General features: G+C 41.0%; 3 protein-coding genes across 3 annotated transcripts; 1 reads left to right on the top strand and 2 right to left on the bottom strand.

Annotated features, from left to right (window-relative positions):
• Positions 1-5,217: 5,217 nt before the first annotated feature.
• Positions 5,218-6,150, top strand: LOC116335337 (olfactory receptor 11A1-like). The gene has a single exon (XM_039597972.1). The coding sequence runs from the start codon at positions 5,218-5,220 to the stop codon at positions 6,148-6,150; it is 933 nt and encodes a 310-aa protein (XP_039453906.1).
• Positions 6,151-12,065: 5,915 nt separating this feature from the next.
• Positions 12,066-13,043, bottom strand: LOC116335336 (olfactory receptor 10A3-like). The gene has a single exon (XM_031758995.1). It carries the CDS (start codon positions 13,041-13,043, stop codon positions 12,066-12,068), a length of 978 nt encoding a protein of 325 aa, XP_031614855.1.
• A 3,227-nt stretch (positions 13,044-16,270) lies between these two features.
• Positions 16,271-18,688, bottom strand: LOC116335335 (olfactory receptor 142-like). The gene is made up of 3 exons (XM_039597971.1): positions 17,791-18,688; positions 16,493-16,564; positions 16,271-16,284 (listed from the first exon to the last, which is right to left on the bottom strand). The coding sequence occupies exons 1-3, from the start codon at positions 18,686-18,688 to the stop codon at positions 16,271-16,273; spliced, it is 984 nt and encodes a 327-aa protein (XP_039453905.1).
• Between the last annotated feature and the right edge of the window lie 465 nt (positions 18,689-19,153).

The following is a 19,153-nucleotide window of genomic DNA, read 5'->3' as shown; positions in this document are numbered from 1 at the left end:
TTGCCTCATAACTAGGGGAGGATTCAGGGTCACCTGGTCCAGCCCTAACTATATGCTTTAGCAAAAAGGAAAGTTTTAAGCCTAATCTTAAAAGTAGAGATAGTGTCTGTCTCCTGAATCCAAACTGGAAGACCTTGTATGTGAGGAGCAGGATTTTGAATTCTGGATTTGAAGGGAAGCCGATACAGGAGAAATCTGCTCTCTCTTTCTAGTCCCTGTCAGGACTCTTGCTGCAGCATTTTGGATCAGCTGAAGGCTTTTCAGTGAGTTTTTAGGACATCCTGATAATAATGAATTACAGTAGTCCAGCCTGGAAGTAATAAATGCATGAACTAGTTTTTCAGCATCACTCTGAGACAGGATATTTCTAATTTTAGAGATGTTCAATTCAATTCAATTCAGTAAAAGTTTATTGATCCTGAAGGTTGACCCCGAAGGAAATTGGGTTGCACAAATGGAAGAAAGCAGTCCAGGATTTTTATAGATATCTACAGATGTGGCATTTTGTCAACAAAAAGATAAAAGCTAAGGCTGAATTAAGTAAACAGCTGCTAGACGTATTTAAGAGGCCATACAGTTCAAATAAAGACAGAGGCATTATATCTGGCCTTTATAAAGGATTAACAAATATGAAATTACACTCGACCCTATATATCAAAACAAAATGGGAAATGGAGGGAGGAATAGAGATAAAGGAGGAAGAGTGGACAAAAATATTGGCATATCAATGGAAATGTAGCAGCTCACAGAGCTGGAGGGAATTCGGTTGGAAAAGCCTGATAAGGTATTTTATTACACCTTGTGAAAAATCTCACTATGAAGGTAACCCTCCCACTTGCTGGAGAAACTGTGGAAATACAAATGCAAATCACTATCATATTTTCTTGGACTGTCGTGTTATTAAAACTTATTGGAAGGGAATACATGTAGCAATACAAGAGATATTTGAAAGTTATTTACCTTTGGAAAGTAAAACTCTATTTTTTGGACTTATGCCAGAAGGATGGACAAAGAAGAATAAATATTTGTTTAATATTTTACTGGCAGCAGGCAAAAAAGCCATCACAAAAAAATGGCTTTCTTCTGAGAGCCCAACTATGAACTTGTGGATGGACATCACAATGGACATTTACAGGATGGAGAAAATGACAGCAGATGTGAACTACAAGAGGGACCTGTTTGTATCACGATGGAAGAAATGGATGGACTATATAAAAAAACGCGGGCCAGATTTTGATTTTGACTGTGTTAACTATTAGAAGACTAGAGGATATATTAGTTATAATAATGGAAACAAAAACTCACTCCCTGTCACGACTAGGGCAGCAGCCGTGTGATGTGTGGAAAGGAGGACTCAAATGCAGCACTTATTCAGATGTGAGGGTGATTTATTAAGAATAGCGAATATAAAGAGGGGATGGCAAAACAGAACTACGGATGAACTAAACTGGGAGAAACTAAACCAAAGAGTAGCAAACCTGAACATGAAGGGAGGACAGCAGGGAGAGCACGCAGGGTGACACAGAGGATGAACACAGACGACGCGACGAGGAACAGAGGCAAACACACACTATAAATACACAGAGGGACACTGGGAAATCACACACAGGTGGGAGACACAGCTGGACCTGATTAACCTGACGAGACAGGCGAACACTAACACCAGGGACCAACAGAAGGAGCACAAACCCAGAAACCCAGTATGTAAATTCCCAAAACACAAACCATCCCAGAACAGCCCACAAATAATAATGAAAATAATAATAATAAATACACCAAACATAAAATCACTGAGTCATGGATTCAGGATCATGACACTCCCTACATGCCTTTTTTTTTTTTTGTATTTTTATTTTTTGTATTTTTTTTATTCCTGTTTTGCTTCTTTTTCTTTTTTTTTCTTTCCTTCCTTTTGTATGGATATTTTAGTTGTTTAAAAACAGAAAAAAAGAAAAATGCATGTAGTAACAAATTGTTGAAGTTGACGGTATTGTACAGTGATTCCTAAATGTCAATTAAACAAACAAAAAACAAAAACAAAACAAAAGGAAAGCAGTCTTACATATTTGTTTAATATGTGCATTGAAGGACATGTCCTGGTCAAAAATGACTCCAAGGTTCCTCACAGCATTACTGGAGGCCAAGGTAATGCCATCCAGAGTAAGAATCTGCTTAGATACCATATTTCTAAGATTTTCAGGGCCGAGTACAATAACCTCAGTTTTATCTGAATTAAGAAGCAGAAAGTTAGCGGCCATCCAGGTCTTTATGTCTTTAAGACATTCCTGCAGTTTAACTAATTGGTGTGTGTTACCTGGCTTCATGGACAGATAGAGCTGCGTGTCATCTGCATAGCAGTGAAAATTTATGCTATGTCTTCTAATGATGCTGCCTAAGGGAAGCATGTATAATGTAAACAGAATTGGTCCTAGCACTGAACCCTGTGGAACACCATAATTAAGCTCAGTTTGTGAAGAGGACTGTGAGATGATTATGAGTCATTTTTTAACTATTGATAAAAATTTTATTTGTGAAGAAGTTCATGAAGTCATTACTACTTAACGTTAAAGGGATTGTTGGCTCAGTAGAGCTCTGACTTTTTGTCAGCCTGGCTACAGTGCTGAAGAGAAACCTGGGGTTGTTCTTATTTTCTTCAATCAGTGATGAATAGTAAGATGTTCTGGCTTTGCGGAGGGCTTAAATGACTAACTAAAACTAATATAACTAAACTATAACTAAATGATGATCCTCTAAATTTGTGACACGCCATTTCCTCTCCAGCTTACGAGTTATCTGCTTTAGGCTACGTGTTTGAGAATTATACCACCGAGTCAGGCACTTCGGATTTGAGGCCTTAGTTTTCACAGGAGCTACAGTATCCAGAGTCGTACGTAGTGAGGAGGTAAAATTATTAACAAGATAATCGACCTCTGTTGGAGTAGCGTTCAGATAGCTGCTCTGCTCTATGTTGGTACAGGGCATTGAAGATGATAACAGTGGGTGGATTATATTCTTAAACTTAGTTACAGCACTTTCAGAAAGACATCTACTGTGATAAAGTCTACTCTCCACTGCTGTGTAATCAATTATTGTAAATGTAAATGTTATCAGGAAATGATCAGACAGCAGAGGGTTTTCAGGAAACACTGTTAAATGTTCAGTTTCTATGCCATATGTTAAAACAAGATCTAGAGTGTGATTAAAGTGGTGGGTGGGTTCTTTTACATTTTGAGAGAAGCCAATTGAGTCTAATAACAGATTAAATGCCATGTTGAGGCTGTCATTTTAGCATCTACATGGATGTTAAAATCACCCACAATAATTATTTTATCTGAGCTGAGCACTAAATCAGATACAAAGTCTGAGAAATCAGAGAGAAACTCTGTGTAAGGCCCAGGTGGACGATAGATGATAACAAGTAAGACTGGTTTCTGAGTTTTACAGCTGGGGTGGACGAGGCTAAGCATCAGGCTTTCAAATGAATTAAAAGTCTGTCTGGGTCTTTGGTTGATTAATAGACTGGTGTGAAAAATTGCTGCCACACCACCCCCTCGGCCTGTGCTTCGAGGTTTCTGGTAGTTAGAATGACTCGGGGTGTTGATTCATTTAAACTAACATACTCATCCTGCTGCAACCAGGTTTCTGTAAGGCAGAGTAAATCGATTTGTTGATCAATTATTAAGTCATGTACTAACAGAGACTTGGAGGAGAGAGACCTAATATTTAATAATCCACATTTCACTGTTTTACTCTTTGGTTCAGATGTGGATACTGTATTGTTCTTTCTTTGGGATTTTTTATGTTTAAGTTGTTTATTGCTGGTTTTTAGTTTGTTTTTTGTCTGTTTGGGAGCTGACACAGTCTCAATGGAGATGGGTTTTGGGGGTAGCAGGAGGAGAGAAGCTGCAGAGAGGCGTGTAAGACTGCAACTCTGCTTCCTGGTCCCAACTCTGGATAGTCATATTTTGGGGGGTTTAATAAATTGGTCCATATTTCTAGAAATGAGAGCTGCTCCATCCAAAGTGGGATGGATGCCGTCTCTCCTAACAAGACCAGGTTTCCTCCAGAAGGTTTGCCAATTATCTATGAAGCCCACATCGTTTCTGGGACACCACTCAGACAGCCAGCAATTTAAGGAGAACATGCGGCTAAACATGTCACTCCTGGTCTGATTGGGGAGGGGACCAGAGAAAACTACAGAGTCCCACATTGTTTTGGCAAAGTTGCACACCGATTCAATATTGATTTTAGTGACCTCCGATTGGCGTAACCGGGTGTCATTATTGAATTGTGATCTTACTGAATTGACGTTTACGCTTAGCCAGCAGTTTTAAATTTCCTTCAATGTCGCCTGCCCCTGGAAGACAATTGACTATGGTTGCTGGTGTCTCTAGCTTCAGATGTCTGAGAACAGATTCGCCAATTACAACAGTTACTGTCCCACATTTAGTTGTGGATCTTCACTGGAGCTTTAAATGGTAAATGGCCTGTATTTGTAAAGTGCTTTACTAGTCCCTAAGGACCCCAAAGCGCTTTACACATCCAGTCATCCACACATTCACACACTGGTGATGGCAAGCTACGTTGTAGCCACAGCCACCCTGAGGCGCACTGACAGAGGCGAGGCTGCCGGACACTGGCGCCACCGGGCCCTCTGACCACCACCAGTAGGCAACGGGTGAAGTGTCTTGCCCAAGGACACAACGACCAAGACTGTCCAAGCCGGGGCTCGAACCGGCAATCTTCCGATTACAAGGCAAGCTCCCAACTCTTGAGCCACGATCGCCCCTTTAATTGATCCCGTGATTAGACACAAAACAGGATTTCACTGTTTAAATCATGTTATAGGACAGAAGCTGATGAAGCACATTTCAGCTCCCTCACAGAGGTTGTCTGTTGTTTTCACTCACACCCACACGGCTGATTGGATGAATTATTTTGCTCCTTTGTCACCCCTGACCTGTACTGGGTGGGCGTCTCTGTTAAACTTCAGAGGAAAAGGATCAGCTCTCAGCTCAGTGAGGCTCAGTCACAGTTTGAAGTGTGACTCTGCTGCTTCAAAGTCAGAGGGATTCAACGCTTTCTGATCACCCTTATGATTGTCTGTGCAATGAATACATAATCTAATTTTTGCTATTGATTGCTTAGTTTCATTATTTTCTAAAAGTTAATTTCACTTTAGTAAGAGTCATGATTGCTTTACAGCTTCAAAGAAGAATGAAAACAAACTCTACAAACTCTACAAAGGTTTTATATTTCACCCTCACTGCGTACTTTGACACCGGCCTTTTCAAATATTTATATTTCATTATTGCACTGTCTTTATATGCTTTCATTGTAGGTTCCAACGTCCTGCTGATTGTGGTTATCTGTGTGAACAGAAGCTTACATGAACCTATGTACATGTTTCTGTGCAGCCTGTTTGTGAATGAGCTGTATGGTAGTACAGGGCTGTTTCCGTTCCTCCTGCTTCAGATCCTCTCTGATGTTCACACTGTTTCTGCTCCTCTGTGCTTCCTGCAGGTTTTCTGTGTTTTCACGTATGCAGGTGTAGGGTTATTAAACTTAGCTGTCATGTCTTATGACAGATATCTTGCTATCTGTTATCCCCTACAATATCGGACACTGATGACAATGTGGAAGGTTGCTTTTCTGATAGCTGTGACGTGGTTGCCTCGTTTTCTTGTAGTTGTTATTATAACATCCTTGAGCGCCTCTCTGCAGCTGTGTGGGAACATCATAAACAAAGTGTACTGTGACAACCAGTCCATTGTTAAACTGGCCTGTTCTGACACCACAGTCACTAACATCTCTGGAGTCATTGTTAGTGCTTTAACAATATTTGTTCCTCTCACGTTAATCTTTTTCACCTACGTGAGGATCCTGAAAGTCTGTTTTTCTGGATCCAAACAGACCCGACAGAAAGCCGTCAGCACCTGCACGCCTCACCTCGTTTCTCTGCTCAACTTCTCTTTTGGTTCTTTCTTGGAGGTGTTACAGAGCAGGTTCAATAACAACAATGTGCCAAACATGTTGAAGATTTTCTTATCATTATATTTTCTGGCTTGTCAGCCGCTTTTTAATCCTGTTCTGTACGGACTGAAAATGTCCAGCATCCGTAAAAGTCTGTTTTTGCTGAAGAGTCGATAACAGAAACTGCCTTTTGAGTAGAATTACACAGAAAAAACACCTCATCATGCCAGGACTCTGCAGTCTATTTACACCTACAGGCCAGTGGACACTCTTTCAATGATGAAGATGTACACATCCTGGACAGGGAGGAACGCTGGTTTAGCGCTGAGTCAAGGAAGCCATTTACGTGAAAAGGGAAAGACCATCTTTGAATCGTGGAGGGGGCCTAAGGGTACATCTGTCACCATCTTACAATGCTGTGATTGCAGCCATTCCCCAACTCTCTGTGAATGGGACTCATGGTTACTGATCATTGGTCTTTGATCAATGGTCATGACATTTTGCATATTAATAATCAGGGAACTGACCTCACAGCTCATTGTTCATTCAGCTGTGCTAGTTTCAGTCATTGTGCAAATGTCCTGCTTATAAGGTTGAAAGAAGAAAGAAGTCACCTGATGATGATGAAACATTTCTCCCACTGTAAACATCCAGATGAACAGAAATAACCTTTTGGGACCTGTAGGGAAAGCACTTCTAAAATAAAACAAGAAATCTTTCATGTGGATGCCATGTATTTGAACAACGATTTCAGTGGTTACCAAAGACGAATTTCTGAGACGAGTGAAAAACATTCTCACAGTATTCTGGGCAAGTCAGTTTAATTAGATTCAATTTTATTTTAACCCAACAATCATATGACCTACTATGAGTGAGCACTTTTGCCACAGTGGGAAGGGAAAAAAAAACCCTTAATAACAAGGATGGTTCAGTGCAGAGAGGTCTATTAACACATAGTGAGTGAAGAAGAAACACCCAATGCATCAGCCAACGCCTATTGCAGTTGTTATGGAAATTTTAACATAGAGCTGGGCAATAGAACGATAACGATATGTATTGCGAAATAACTTTTTCTCGATAGAAAAATTAAACTATTGCGATAGGCCTCATCTCTTTCTTGCTCTCTTAAAAAAAGAAAAGAAGAACAGCCAATCCAAATTAAGTAGCGCAGAGCCGAACCAATCACAGCCGCAGCATCACGTCACGTGACTTGTTACGTACAGCACAAGTGCCAAGCCGCACATGTGTAGTTGTTTAGGAAGCAGCCAGCCGCCGTGCCGCCCCGGTAATGGAGGAAATGAGTGTGCCAACCAGAGAAAAATCAACCGAGAGCGTGGGTGACCAGGTTACCGAAGAGAAAACAAATGATGGTTCCAATGCCGGAGAGATTGTCGAACGGAAGGGCCACAGAAGTTCCGTAGTGTGAAGGTATTTCGTAGTGATGTGTCTGTCGCAAACCGGATTTTTGACGTGAGCGACGCGAGCCGGCTCCTTATCACGAGCTGTGGGGGGGGTTTTTTCTTTCTTTCTCTCACCCTCTCTCTCGCACTTTTTTTCCGCTTCACTCCGCACGCGAGCCTTGTGCTTTGCGCTGGGAAGAGGGGGGAGGGGCGGTAGTTACACTCGCAGTAGCACAGGAACAGAGCGGGAGGGAGAGACAGAGAAAGAGAGCCAGGGACAACAACGTGACATTAGACAGGTATAGTAATCATCCACAACTATTTTCAGTTGCGGATGATAAAGGATTCAGAAAGTTCAGAAAGCTATACAACAAGGAGAGATTGAAAATTTCCTTTTAGTTCTCAGTTTATTTGATATTGACAAAAGTTTAATTTTGTCTGTTCTTCTGTAAAACAAACTAAGATTTATTTTTAGAATTAATATTTTGTTTCTAAGTGGAATTGACAATTTAGTCTGTTTTGTTTTTTCTATTTTGAAACTTAAACGCTTTAGCGGCTGCCTTTTGTGTAGTTTGCAATATTTGCCTTTATTGATCTGAAAAAGTCTCATGTTCCTTAAGTACATCTACCCTGTTGAACTTATTATGGGAAATAAATATTAAAATCAAGACAAGCTGCTGATTATTTCACATTTTACTTGTGAGCAACGGCACATTTAAATACAGAGAAGGGGGAGGTTGACCGTCACCTAAGGATTTACATCCCTGATAAGGAAAAGGAGTCTCACTATCTGTTTAACATATCCCATTACAATGGCCTCACTGTGTGTGCAGAGCATAAGGCCCCTCTGTAGTGAACATGCATACAACTAAGTGAGAAAGTGAAATTACTATTAATAAATGTGATATGATTAAATATGTGATTAATACAACAGAAAAGAAATCTGCTTCCACACAGCATAACTAAGGGAGGGTTCAGGGTCACCTGGTCCAGCCCTAACTATATGCTTTAGCAAAAAGGAAAGTTTGAAGCCTAATCTTGAAAGTAGAGATAGTGTCTGTCTCCTGAATCCAAACTGGAAGCTGGTTCCACAGAAGAGGGGCCTGAAAACTGAAGGCTCTCCCTCCCATTCTACTTTTAAATACTCTAGGAACAACAAGTAGGCCTGCAGTGTGAGAGCGAAGTGCTCTAATAGGGTGATATGGTACTACAAGGTCATTAAGATAAGATGGGGCCTGATTATTTAAGACCTTGTATGTGAGGAGCAGGATTTTGAATTCAATTCTGGATTTAACAGGAAGCCAATGAAGGGAAGCCAAAACAGGAGAAATCTGCTCTCTCTTTCTAGTCCCTGTCAGGACTCTTGCTGCAGCATTTTGGATCAGCTGAAGGCTTTTCAGCGAGTTTTTAGGACATCCTGATAATAAAGAATTACAGTAGTCCAGCCTGGAAGTAATAAATGGATGAACTAGTTTTTCAGCGTCACTCTGAGACAGGATATTTCTAACTTTAGAGATGTTGCACAAATGGAAGAAAGCAGTCTTACATATTTGTTTAATATGTGCATTGAAGGACATGTCCTGGTCAAAATGACTCAAGGTTCCTCACAGCATTACTGGAGGCCAAGGTAATGCCATCCAGAGTAAGAATCTGCTTAGATACCATATTTCTAAGATTTTCAGGGCCGAGTACAATAACCTCAGTTTTATCTGAATTAAGAAGCAGAAAGTTAGCGGCCATCCAGGTCTTTATGTCTTTAAGACATTCCTGCAGTTTAACTAATTGGTGTGTGTTACCTGGCTTCATGGATAGATAGAGCTGCGAGTCATCTGCATAGCAGTGAAAATTTATGCTATGTCTTCTAATGATGCTGCCTAAGGGAAGCATGTATAATGTAAACAGAATTGGTCCTAGCACTGAACCCTGTGGAACTCCATAATTAACCTCAGTGTGTGAAGAAGACTCTCCATTTATATCAACAAATTGGAGTCTATCAGATAGATATGCGTGATAGATATAGCTATTTGCAGAGGAGACTTTCCCAGCCTCCCTGGAGAGGAGATTCCGTCCGTTAGTCGAACCTTAGATACAGGAGGAACAATGCAGTTTTCGTCCTGGTTGTGGAACACTGGACCAGCTCTTTATCCACTCGAGGATACTCAAGGGCTCATGGGAGTTTGCCCAACCAGTCTACATGTGTTTTGTGGACTTGGAGAAGGCATTCGACCATGTACCTCAGGGGGTCCTGTGGGGGGTGCTCCTGGAGTATGGGGTGTCTGGCCCATTGCTACGGGCCATTCAGTCCTTATACGACCGTTGCAAGAACTTGGTCCGCATAGCCCGCAATAAGTTGGACTTGTTCCTGGTGGGTGATGGGCTCCGCCAGGGCTGCCCTTTGTCACCGATTCTGTTCATAATTTTTATGGACAGAATTTCTAGGCATAGCCAAGTGGCAGAAGCCTTTCACTTCGGTGGTTGTGCAGATGATGTGGTCCTGTTGGCTTCATCAGGTGAAGGCCTCCAGCTCGCCTTGGAACGGTTCACAGCCGAGTGTGAAGCGGTGGGAATGAGAATCAGCACCTCCAAATCTGAGGCCATGGTCCTCAGCCGGAAAAGGGTGGAGTGCCCATTCCGGGTCAGGGACGAGACACTGCCCCAAGTGGAGGAGTATCTCCGGGTCTTGTTCGCAAGTGATAGGAGAAGGGAGCGGGAGATCGACAGAGATATGGTGAGAAGTTCGGCCATTCGGGAGGGGCTCAGAGTAGAGCCGCTGCTCCTCCACATTCCCCCGGATAAGCTGGAGGAGGTGGCTGGGGAGAGGGAGGTCTGGGCTTCTCTGCTTGGGCTGCTGCCCCCGCGACCTGGCCCCGGATAAGTGGAAGAAAATGGATGGATGGATGGATGGATGGATGGATAGATAGATATGACAGAAAAACCACTGCAGTGCAGTACCTGTAATACCTACAGCATGTTCTAATCGCTCTAATAGGATATTATGGTCGACAGTATCGAACGCTGCACTGAGGTCTAGCAGGACAAGCACAGAGATGAGTCCACTGTCAGAGGCCATAAGAAGATCATTTGTAACCTTCACTAAAGCTGTTTCTAGTCTTAGTACAGCGGTCCCCAACCCCCAGGCCAGTACCGGTCCATAAGTCGTTTGGTACCAGGCCGTGAGAGTTGAGGCTCGGGTGTGAAATTTATGGTTTTTGGGGGGTTTTATCATTAACTCGGTCTTTTCCCGATTTGATTCATATTTCTTTGAAAGAAATTTTCACGCGTTACCATAGCGACCAGAGAGCATTAAGGGGCAGACAGGAGGATGTTACTCTCAATGTTTGGCGCATTTCAGGAGGACGGTGCTAATAAAGTTACACAATTACACAGTGAATTCACGTTTATTATTATATTTACAAAATACCACAGTTTTTGTCTTGGTCGTATCATTTTATTTTGTTGCATTTATCCGCAACACCTTAAAGGGTGGTCCATGAAAATATTGTCGGACATTAAACCGGTCCGTGGTGCAAAAAAGGATGGGGACCACTGTGTTAGTACACTAGTGTGTATACACTAGTGTACTAACACAGTGGTCATTACATTAGCGACAATCTGACTAATTTTATTGTGTCAAACATTTTGCCAGAATTTTGTTCTATTAGCATTAGACTACCGTCTGGTATTTTTGTTTTTATGATACAACTTATTTAATACTTGGCATATTTGCTTAATACAGCATGAAAGTTGAATGAAAATAGCATTTTCTTAATTTTTATGGCTAAGAATTTCTTCTTGGAATGCATTCAACATGCTTTATTTTGCTTTATAGTGAAATATAACTATACAGAAATTTTCCCTCGTTGTCTTTTGAAATCTAAAGTCTTTTACTGGTGTGTATTCAAATATGGCACTTTGTTGTGTTTTGTTTTATCTAGCCAGTACGAAAATGTATTTGTAATATGTCCCAAATTACAGTTCCTGATTCATTTTCATGGTAAGAAACTTGAAACTTTCAGGTTTTAACTTTGATAGTTTAAAATATTTATGTTTAAATGCTGATACAGAAAAATGGGTCTATGAACAATTTTTCAAAAGAACATATATTTATGTATTGTATATGTATTAGATATATCAAACTAGAAAATCACCACAATTATGAATGGGTACTTTTTCTACCATAACATTTCTGAGCAAATTGGAGATGGATAAGCAGCAACTGTTCTAAAATTTGTGGATTTGAGGTATAACAACCCTACTGCCACAAACTGTGGTTCCCTAAGGTTCTTTTCAAAATGTTGTCTTCCTTTACATCATCAAGTGCCCTGAGATGGCTCATATAGGAGCTATATAAATAACATTATACTAAAATTAACACTAATGATTTAGGCATGGCTTTGATTAGTAGTGTAGTGAAATTTCTGTGGTCCAAGTATAAAGTATCATAACGTTAATATTCACATCAAGCAGCAATAACACAGAAATAATTATATTTTCTTTCATTATTTAAACAGTTAATCTGTCTGGGAATGAAGACACTTCCTCTTTTTTTTTACATCTCCATTATTTTTATTTGATTGATTTTCAATGACTGTTAGACATGTCTGCATCAGCTGTTGAATGGTAAATTTCCAAACCTGAAACAATATGTCAAATGAAGAAACGCTCATTCTTCATATCAGTGTAGTTTATCTCTTATTTCTCAATCTGAACAATTTTGATAAATATCCTGCTCTTCCCAACAGAACCTAAGAGCAGATTTTTACATATGGTCCGTATTTTGGACATATTCAAGCCATACATGACAGGATTGAAGAGGGGCTGACATGTAAGAAAGTACACTGATAAAAATATCCGTAGCATGTTTGGAACATGGGCCATATCAAACCTGCTCTGTAGTATTTCAAAAGAAACCCCAAAAGAAAAGTTGAGCAGAGAAGCGAGGTGAGGCGTGCAGGTGCTGATGGCTTTCTGTCGGGTCTGTTTGGATCCAGAAAAACAGATTTTCAGGATCCTTGTGTAGGTGTACAGGATTACAGATACTGGGACACACACTGTGACAGAGGCAGCAGTGAGCTCATAGAGATTATTAACTGTGGTGCTGTGACATCCCAGCTTGATAATGGAGTGATTGTTACAGTACACTTTGTTAATGACATTTCCACATAGCTGCAATGAAGCACTCAGACATGTTGTGACACAAACCGCAAGTAAAGGAGGTATCCATGTCACAGCTATCAGAAGGGCAACTTTATTAGACGTCATTAGTGTGTGATATTGAAGAGGATAACAGATGGACATGTATCTGTCATAAGACATGGCAGCTAAGTTACTAAACTCTACACTTGCATATAAGTAAATACAGAAAACCTGCAGGAAGCACAGAGGAGCAGAAACAGTGTGAACATCAGAGAGGATCTGAAGCAGGAGCAACGGAAACAGCCCTGTACTACCATACAGCTCATTCACAAACAGGCTGCACAGAAACATGTACATAGGTTCATGTAAGCTTCTGTTCACACAGATAACCACAATCAGCAGGACGTTGGAACCAACTGTAAACATATACAGAGACAAAATAATTATGAAATATAAATGTTTAAACATCTGTGTGTCAACATAGGCGCCAAGAGTAAAATATGAAAACTGTGTGGAGTTTCTTATGATCTCCATGGTTCACAGCAAGCCAACACTATCCACAGGATACTATACATTTAGAAGTATTCATGCTATGTTAGTGATCCTTTCACCTGCTTTAAACTGTGGGATGAATTAGCCAAAATAACCACACAAGCAATACATTATATCACTGAAGGATCATTAGTGACAAACATCTCAAACTTACCTCTCCAGTACAGTTTAGTATATATGTAGTATCAAAAGTCTCTGTAGGCATGTGTAACATGGGATACTGAATGACACACGGACTGAACTGTAACTTCACCTCCGCTTCATTTAAGCTTTTCAGTTTAGTCCCGCAGCAGTCTATTGTCATTACCAAGGGACATGCTCTGGAAACTAAATAACTCTTTTAAACTGAAAAAATAAACAGTTGGGTAAAAAAAACATTAGTAACTCAATCTCAACACAAGGCCAAAGGAAGGACAGACTGAAAGTATTGATGGATGGATGAATGTATGAGTGGATGGATGTTTTTCTTATTCACTCACGGAGATGTAGCAATGGCTGTCCATGGCTGCTGTGGTGGCAGATTTCTTTTGTCATGTATTAATCACATATTTTAACCATATCACTTTAGTATAGTAAGAGCACTCCTGTCACCAGTTTGTATGCATGTGGAATGTGATCACAAGTGGGGCCCAAGTTTTATTGCACCTTCACAGCAGACTCATTTTCCTCTTGAGGGCTCTGGACATCCTGTTGTAAAGGAGGTGACGATTGGTCGGAGCTTTTCTTAGACTGAACAGTTAAGGATCTACTAATAATTGATCCGCTGTGGAGTGTTCTTTGTTTAAGAGTGTCTGTGTCTGCATATATAAGATGTAAGGGCGGTGGCCACAATTCAGAGATAGTCCTGGTGTTTCACTGGGATGCTCTCTCCACATTGCAACGTGTTTATTAAACCCACTTCAAATCAAGCTCACTGGGTGTGTTGCAGGTTATTGTTAAATTTTCCACAACACTGCCATACAATTTATTTGCTTACACCAGGGGTGTCCAAACTTTTTTCACTGAGGGCCACATACATAAAAATATAGGAGGGGCTGGGCCACTTACTAGAAATTAGGTATATAACCGTAACTGTAGCGTATTAAAGTTAGAAAAATCATTTAAAAGTGGTCAAATGTGTTATATTGTTGAATATAATTAAAGACAAAACTGCCTTCATCACAGCTTTCCATAAATGGATCTTTATTGATTTCTTCAGAAAAAGCTTTGGTAGCTCATTCTCAGAGCAGCAGCAGATTTCTTCTTGGACAGAAGATTTACAGCACAGAGAAAAAACAATAAAGGGGAAAATGGGACGGGGACATTTCAAGCTTGTTATTTAAGTTCTTAGGCTTAGCAACACACCTATTAACGTTCATTTGAAACGGTTATCAACATTAACAGACTGAACTGGACTTAATAACAGGAGTGCATATAATTTTAGTAAATTATTCTGGTGAGTATCAGCTGCGCTGGGTATGTAAATCGGGCCATCCAGCTGCGGTGCAGGTCCGACGCCACTCGTGCCAAAAATCCGGACAAATGTCACCTGACCAAGGAGCAGATCTGCATCAGATGAGATCAGCTGACTTTTGCGTGCGCGTGCGCTGTGCACAGCGGTGTGTACTCTGTGTGTTAACAAGAAAATGCATATAAGAAAGTGGTGCGCAAAAGCAGGGTAGTGACAGAATTGATGCGCATTATTGATATTTGAAGCATGTGTACCTGCACATGCATGCTTATTAACACACGGGTACTGTGGAATATATTTTTACTCACCTAAAGCGCTCGTGCTCTCGTCCACTCCCCGAAAAAAACAATTAGCAGCTGTGCGGTGTCTGTGGCATCGGTGCTCTCATCGCATGCGATGGAGTAAAAATCAAAAGCACAGCTTTATCAGACAGCTGCAGTTTAATGTTGGCTGACAGTCTTCAGTGCGTGGCACAACTGTATTTCTGGACATGCTGACGTTGAAGTCCTGCACTTTTTCCGGGCACATTATTTCGGTGACTTTAACGAGGCCGTGTTTTATGAGGTCTCCATCTGAAAAAGGCTTGCCATGTCTTGTGATGAGTTGGGCGACCTCATAGCTGCTATTGGAGCCTTTTCCTGGACAATTTGAGCACAAAAAAATACTGTTGCTGACCCCGCAGGAGAGCTACCCTTTGCTTTAATTCCTGCTCTTGCTCAGCACCAGTGTAGGATGCACAGGCCTGATGTTTGGTTTCATAATGACGTCGTACATTATACTCTTTCATAACTGCCACAGTTTCAGTGCAGATCAAACAGACACACGTCCCCTTTAATTCTTTGAAGAAATATTCACTCTCCCACAGTGTCTGAAATTTTCTGCATTCACTTTCTATCTTTCGCTTCTTTGGTTCTGCCATGTTTGGTAACTTGGGGTAAATTTCTTCTGTGATTGTTTTTTTGGTGGAGCAACTGCCTTGATCAACAGTAGCTCCCCCTAGTGTTAAAACTAAGAAGTGCAATGCACTCAAGCAAAAGTTGAAGTGGGCCGGACTTTGGACACCCCTGCATTACACAAACATCACATGGGGAAGACAGGTCAGAGGGGTACAACATGGAAAAGCACAACATGAGGAAAGATAAGGAGAAAAAAATAACTCCCCCAGACTGAGCTCCAACAGGGAGATCAGTTTGAGAACAGAAAAAACCACCTCTGCACATAGCACATGAAAAACTCTTAATACACCAAAGAAACACATGACAAGCAACAGGGGTGGGTAAAGGGTGAGAGACAGCCAGTGTAGACAGTACATCCGGGCCTGCAGCCTGTGCGCTGGTCTCCATGATCCACCGTCAGCATCGGAAGGGAATAAGCGTCGAAGGCGTTTGGAGGGAGGATGAGTGTATGTCTGCATGTGTATATATGTCTGTGTGCGTGTGTGTGTGTGTGTCCAGAGTTCAGCTGAGACAGTGTCCTTCGCCCTGCCAGGCTAAGTAAACAGTCTTCCAGCCAACCCAGGTGGCCTTGCATAGAAAGGGAAGAACAGTCTAAACACAGTCGTTATCAGGGTGTTGTTGTTCAGCTCCAGCCTTGAGACCGCAGCTGGTGCCGAGAGGGTATCCGCATGAAGTGATGGTGGTAAAAGCCACCAAGATCCCATGGGTAAATTCTCTGGGCAAATAATACGGCCAGAGTCCAACAGAGCACAGTTTACTGTCCGGGCAGCAAATCCTTTCTTTGAGGAACGGACAATTAGGAATTAACAAGGGAAACCTGGAACACATGGAAACACACAGCAAACGGGGACGACGCAACACACAGGATAACAAAAGGATGGAAAACAGGAGGGAACACAGCTGGAATTAATACAGACTAACACGACAGGTGAGGCAACCTGAAGACACTGAACACAGGACCAGAGACTTTCAAAATAAAACAGGAAGTACAATAACCATGGAGATAAAGACTAAGAAGTACTCACCTTGGTACCTCTGTCGCTCCTCCGTTTGCCTCACGCTGCCGCTCACCAGTAAGGACATCAGGCACTTTCCACCTGTCAAAGCCGGAGATCACACCCACCTGCCTGCCCTCCTGCTCGCCTCACCACCAGATAAATACAGACAGGAGTCCACTTTAGCCAGGCTGCAGATGATGCAAAGGTGCCCGACACCTATCCAACACTTAATAGCAGAATGATGATGGGACACCATATACTGAAAAGCACAGCCTAATCTGGATGAGTTATGAAAAACATCCACCATGACGGTAGTCTTTAATAACTAACCTCCAGGCCTCTTGTCCCCGGTCTGTTGTTGCGTCTATACGATCAGAAGATGTGATGATTTAAGCTATTTGAGTGTCTCCATGTCTCCATCTCACAAACCAACTACATAAATCAACTACTTACAGTTGAAAATACACAGAAAATAATTTTTCTAACAGTTTTTTAAATAATAATAATAATAATAATAATGTATACTTTATTGATCCGAGTGGGAAAATTCCTCTCTGCATTTAACACATTCACTCAGTGAAGCAGTGAGAAAAAAGTGAAAACATGATTTCAGATACCTGCTCATAATAAATATAGATCCATGTTTGCACACAGAAAAATCATTCACTGACTATTATCTCCCAGCAGGATCAAATACCTCAGTGAAGGAAACAGTTGTGTTGTGAGACTTAATATTTATAGAAAATGTTCTCACTATTAAATGGCAGTAAGTGAGTTCACTTTGAATCATGTGGACTGATGGAAATTTATCAACCAATAAAACTTTGTATTCATCTGATTTCAGTTTAAATGTGTAATTTTACCCAAAACACAGCAAAAATATATTTTTATTTTGTTATCTGTTCAAAGTGTTTATGTACAGTTGCTGATGGCACATCTTTTGCTTTTGCTTTGCTGTTTGTGTGTTGATCCGTTCCCTCTGGAACTTAGACACACTGATCCCAAACCACCCGACTGTTTATCTCTGCTCAAGTGAAAAACACACATCACACAAAATAAATGTTAAGTGCTCCAAGCGTAACAACAGAAAACTAAGTCACTCATATTAGTTTATTTGTTCAAGCATACTGACAAAAACAGATGTATCTGAACTTAACAGAACTTTAAAAACCATGAAGAGCAAAGTTTGAATGATTTCAGCTCCAAAATAAGTTTCCTTGTAATCCACATGCATTAACAATACGTCTGACTTTGATGGCTTTTGGAGAAGATATCACTACTACAACTGAACAAACGTGTCAGTGGACCACAAAACAGCTGTTTACATGCAATGCGTATTTTGGTCATTTTCAGCCCGTACAGTAGTGGTGTGAAGAGCGGCTGGCATGTCAGAAAGTACAATGATGATAAAATGCCAAAAACATTCGGCACACCATTTGTGTCAAATCTGCTTTGTAATATCTGAAAACAGCAACCGAAAAAAAAATTCAAGATGGAGGCGAGGTGAGGCGTGCAGGTGCTGACGGCTTTCTGTCGGGTCTGCTTGGAGCCAGAAAAACAGACTTTCAGGATCCTCACGTAGGTGTACAGGATTAAAACAAGAGGAATAATGACAGAGATGAAAGTGTAAATGAGTCCAAAGATGTTATGGACTCTGGTGTCAGAGCAGGCCAGTTTAATGATGGCATAGTTTCCACAAAAAACTTTATTGATGACGTTTCCACAGAGCTGTAGAGGAGCACTCAAAGATATAAGCACGACAATCATAATAAAAGGTAATAACCACGTTAGAGAAATCAGCATGGTGACTGTTTTCTGTGTCATATATGATTTATATTGAAGAGGCCAGCAGATGGCATAATATCTGTCATAAGACATGACGACTAAGTTTATAAACTCCACACAAGCGTAAGTGTACACACAGAAAACCTGCAGGAAACAAAATGAAATAGAAACAGTGTGAATATCAGAGAGGATCTGAAGCAGGAGGAACGGAAACAGCCCTGTACTACCATACAGCTCATTCACAAACAGGCTGCACAGAAACATGTACATAGGTTCATGTAAGCTTCTGTTCACACAGATAACCACAATCAGCAGGAGGTTAGCACAAATAATTGCAGCATAAGAAATTAGAATAATGAGGAAATACAAGTATCTGTATGCACCAGTGTCAAAGTAGGGACTTAGAGTGAAATGTGTAATCTCTGTAGCATTTATCATCATCCTCGAGGCTCAGAATACCTCACAGGAACTCGTTTCTTGTTCTTTTCTTGCAGGTTACCTGAAGTTCAGTTAACGTCACATAACAGGAACAGCTTGGAAACATTCTCTGAACTTACCATTCTGCTATACAACACAAAAACTGAAACACTGCACAGCACAGCCTGACTACCAGTCCCTCCCCACTGAGCTGCAGCTGTGCTTCTTTTAACCTGTTCACATCAGTTTAAACGTGCACAAACAGCATGACCTCATTACCCATCACCCACAGGTCCATCCTTGTTTCTGGAAGATGAGAGACTCAGCAGTAGTTAGGTGCTGATAATCAAATGCCTTCAGCAGGTGTGAGTTTAAAAGGGTAAAGGTCAAAGTGTACGAGGGCACAATTACAGTTCACATACAAACACCTGAATGTGTTTGTTCTTTAGAAACAAATGTAGACATTTCTCTGACCATGTGAAAGAA

The sequence above is a fragment of the Oreochromis aureus genome, linkage group 14, assembly GCF_013358895.1.
Source record: "Oreochromis aureus strain Israel breed Guangdong linkage group 14, ZZ_aureus, whole genome shotgun sequence".
NCBI lineage: Eukaryota > Metazoa > Chordata > Actinopteri > Cichliformes > Cichlidae > Oreochromis > Oreochromis aureus.
This window is presented reverse-complemented; position numbering and strand designations above follow the sequence as displayed.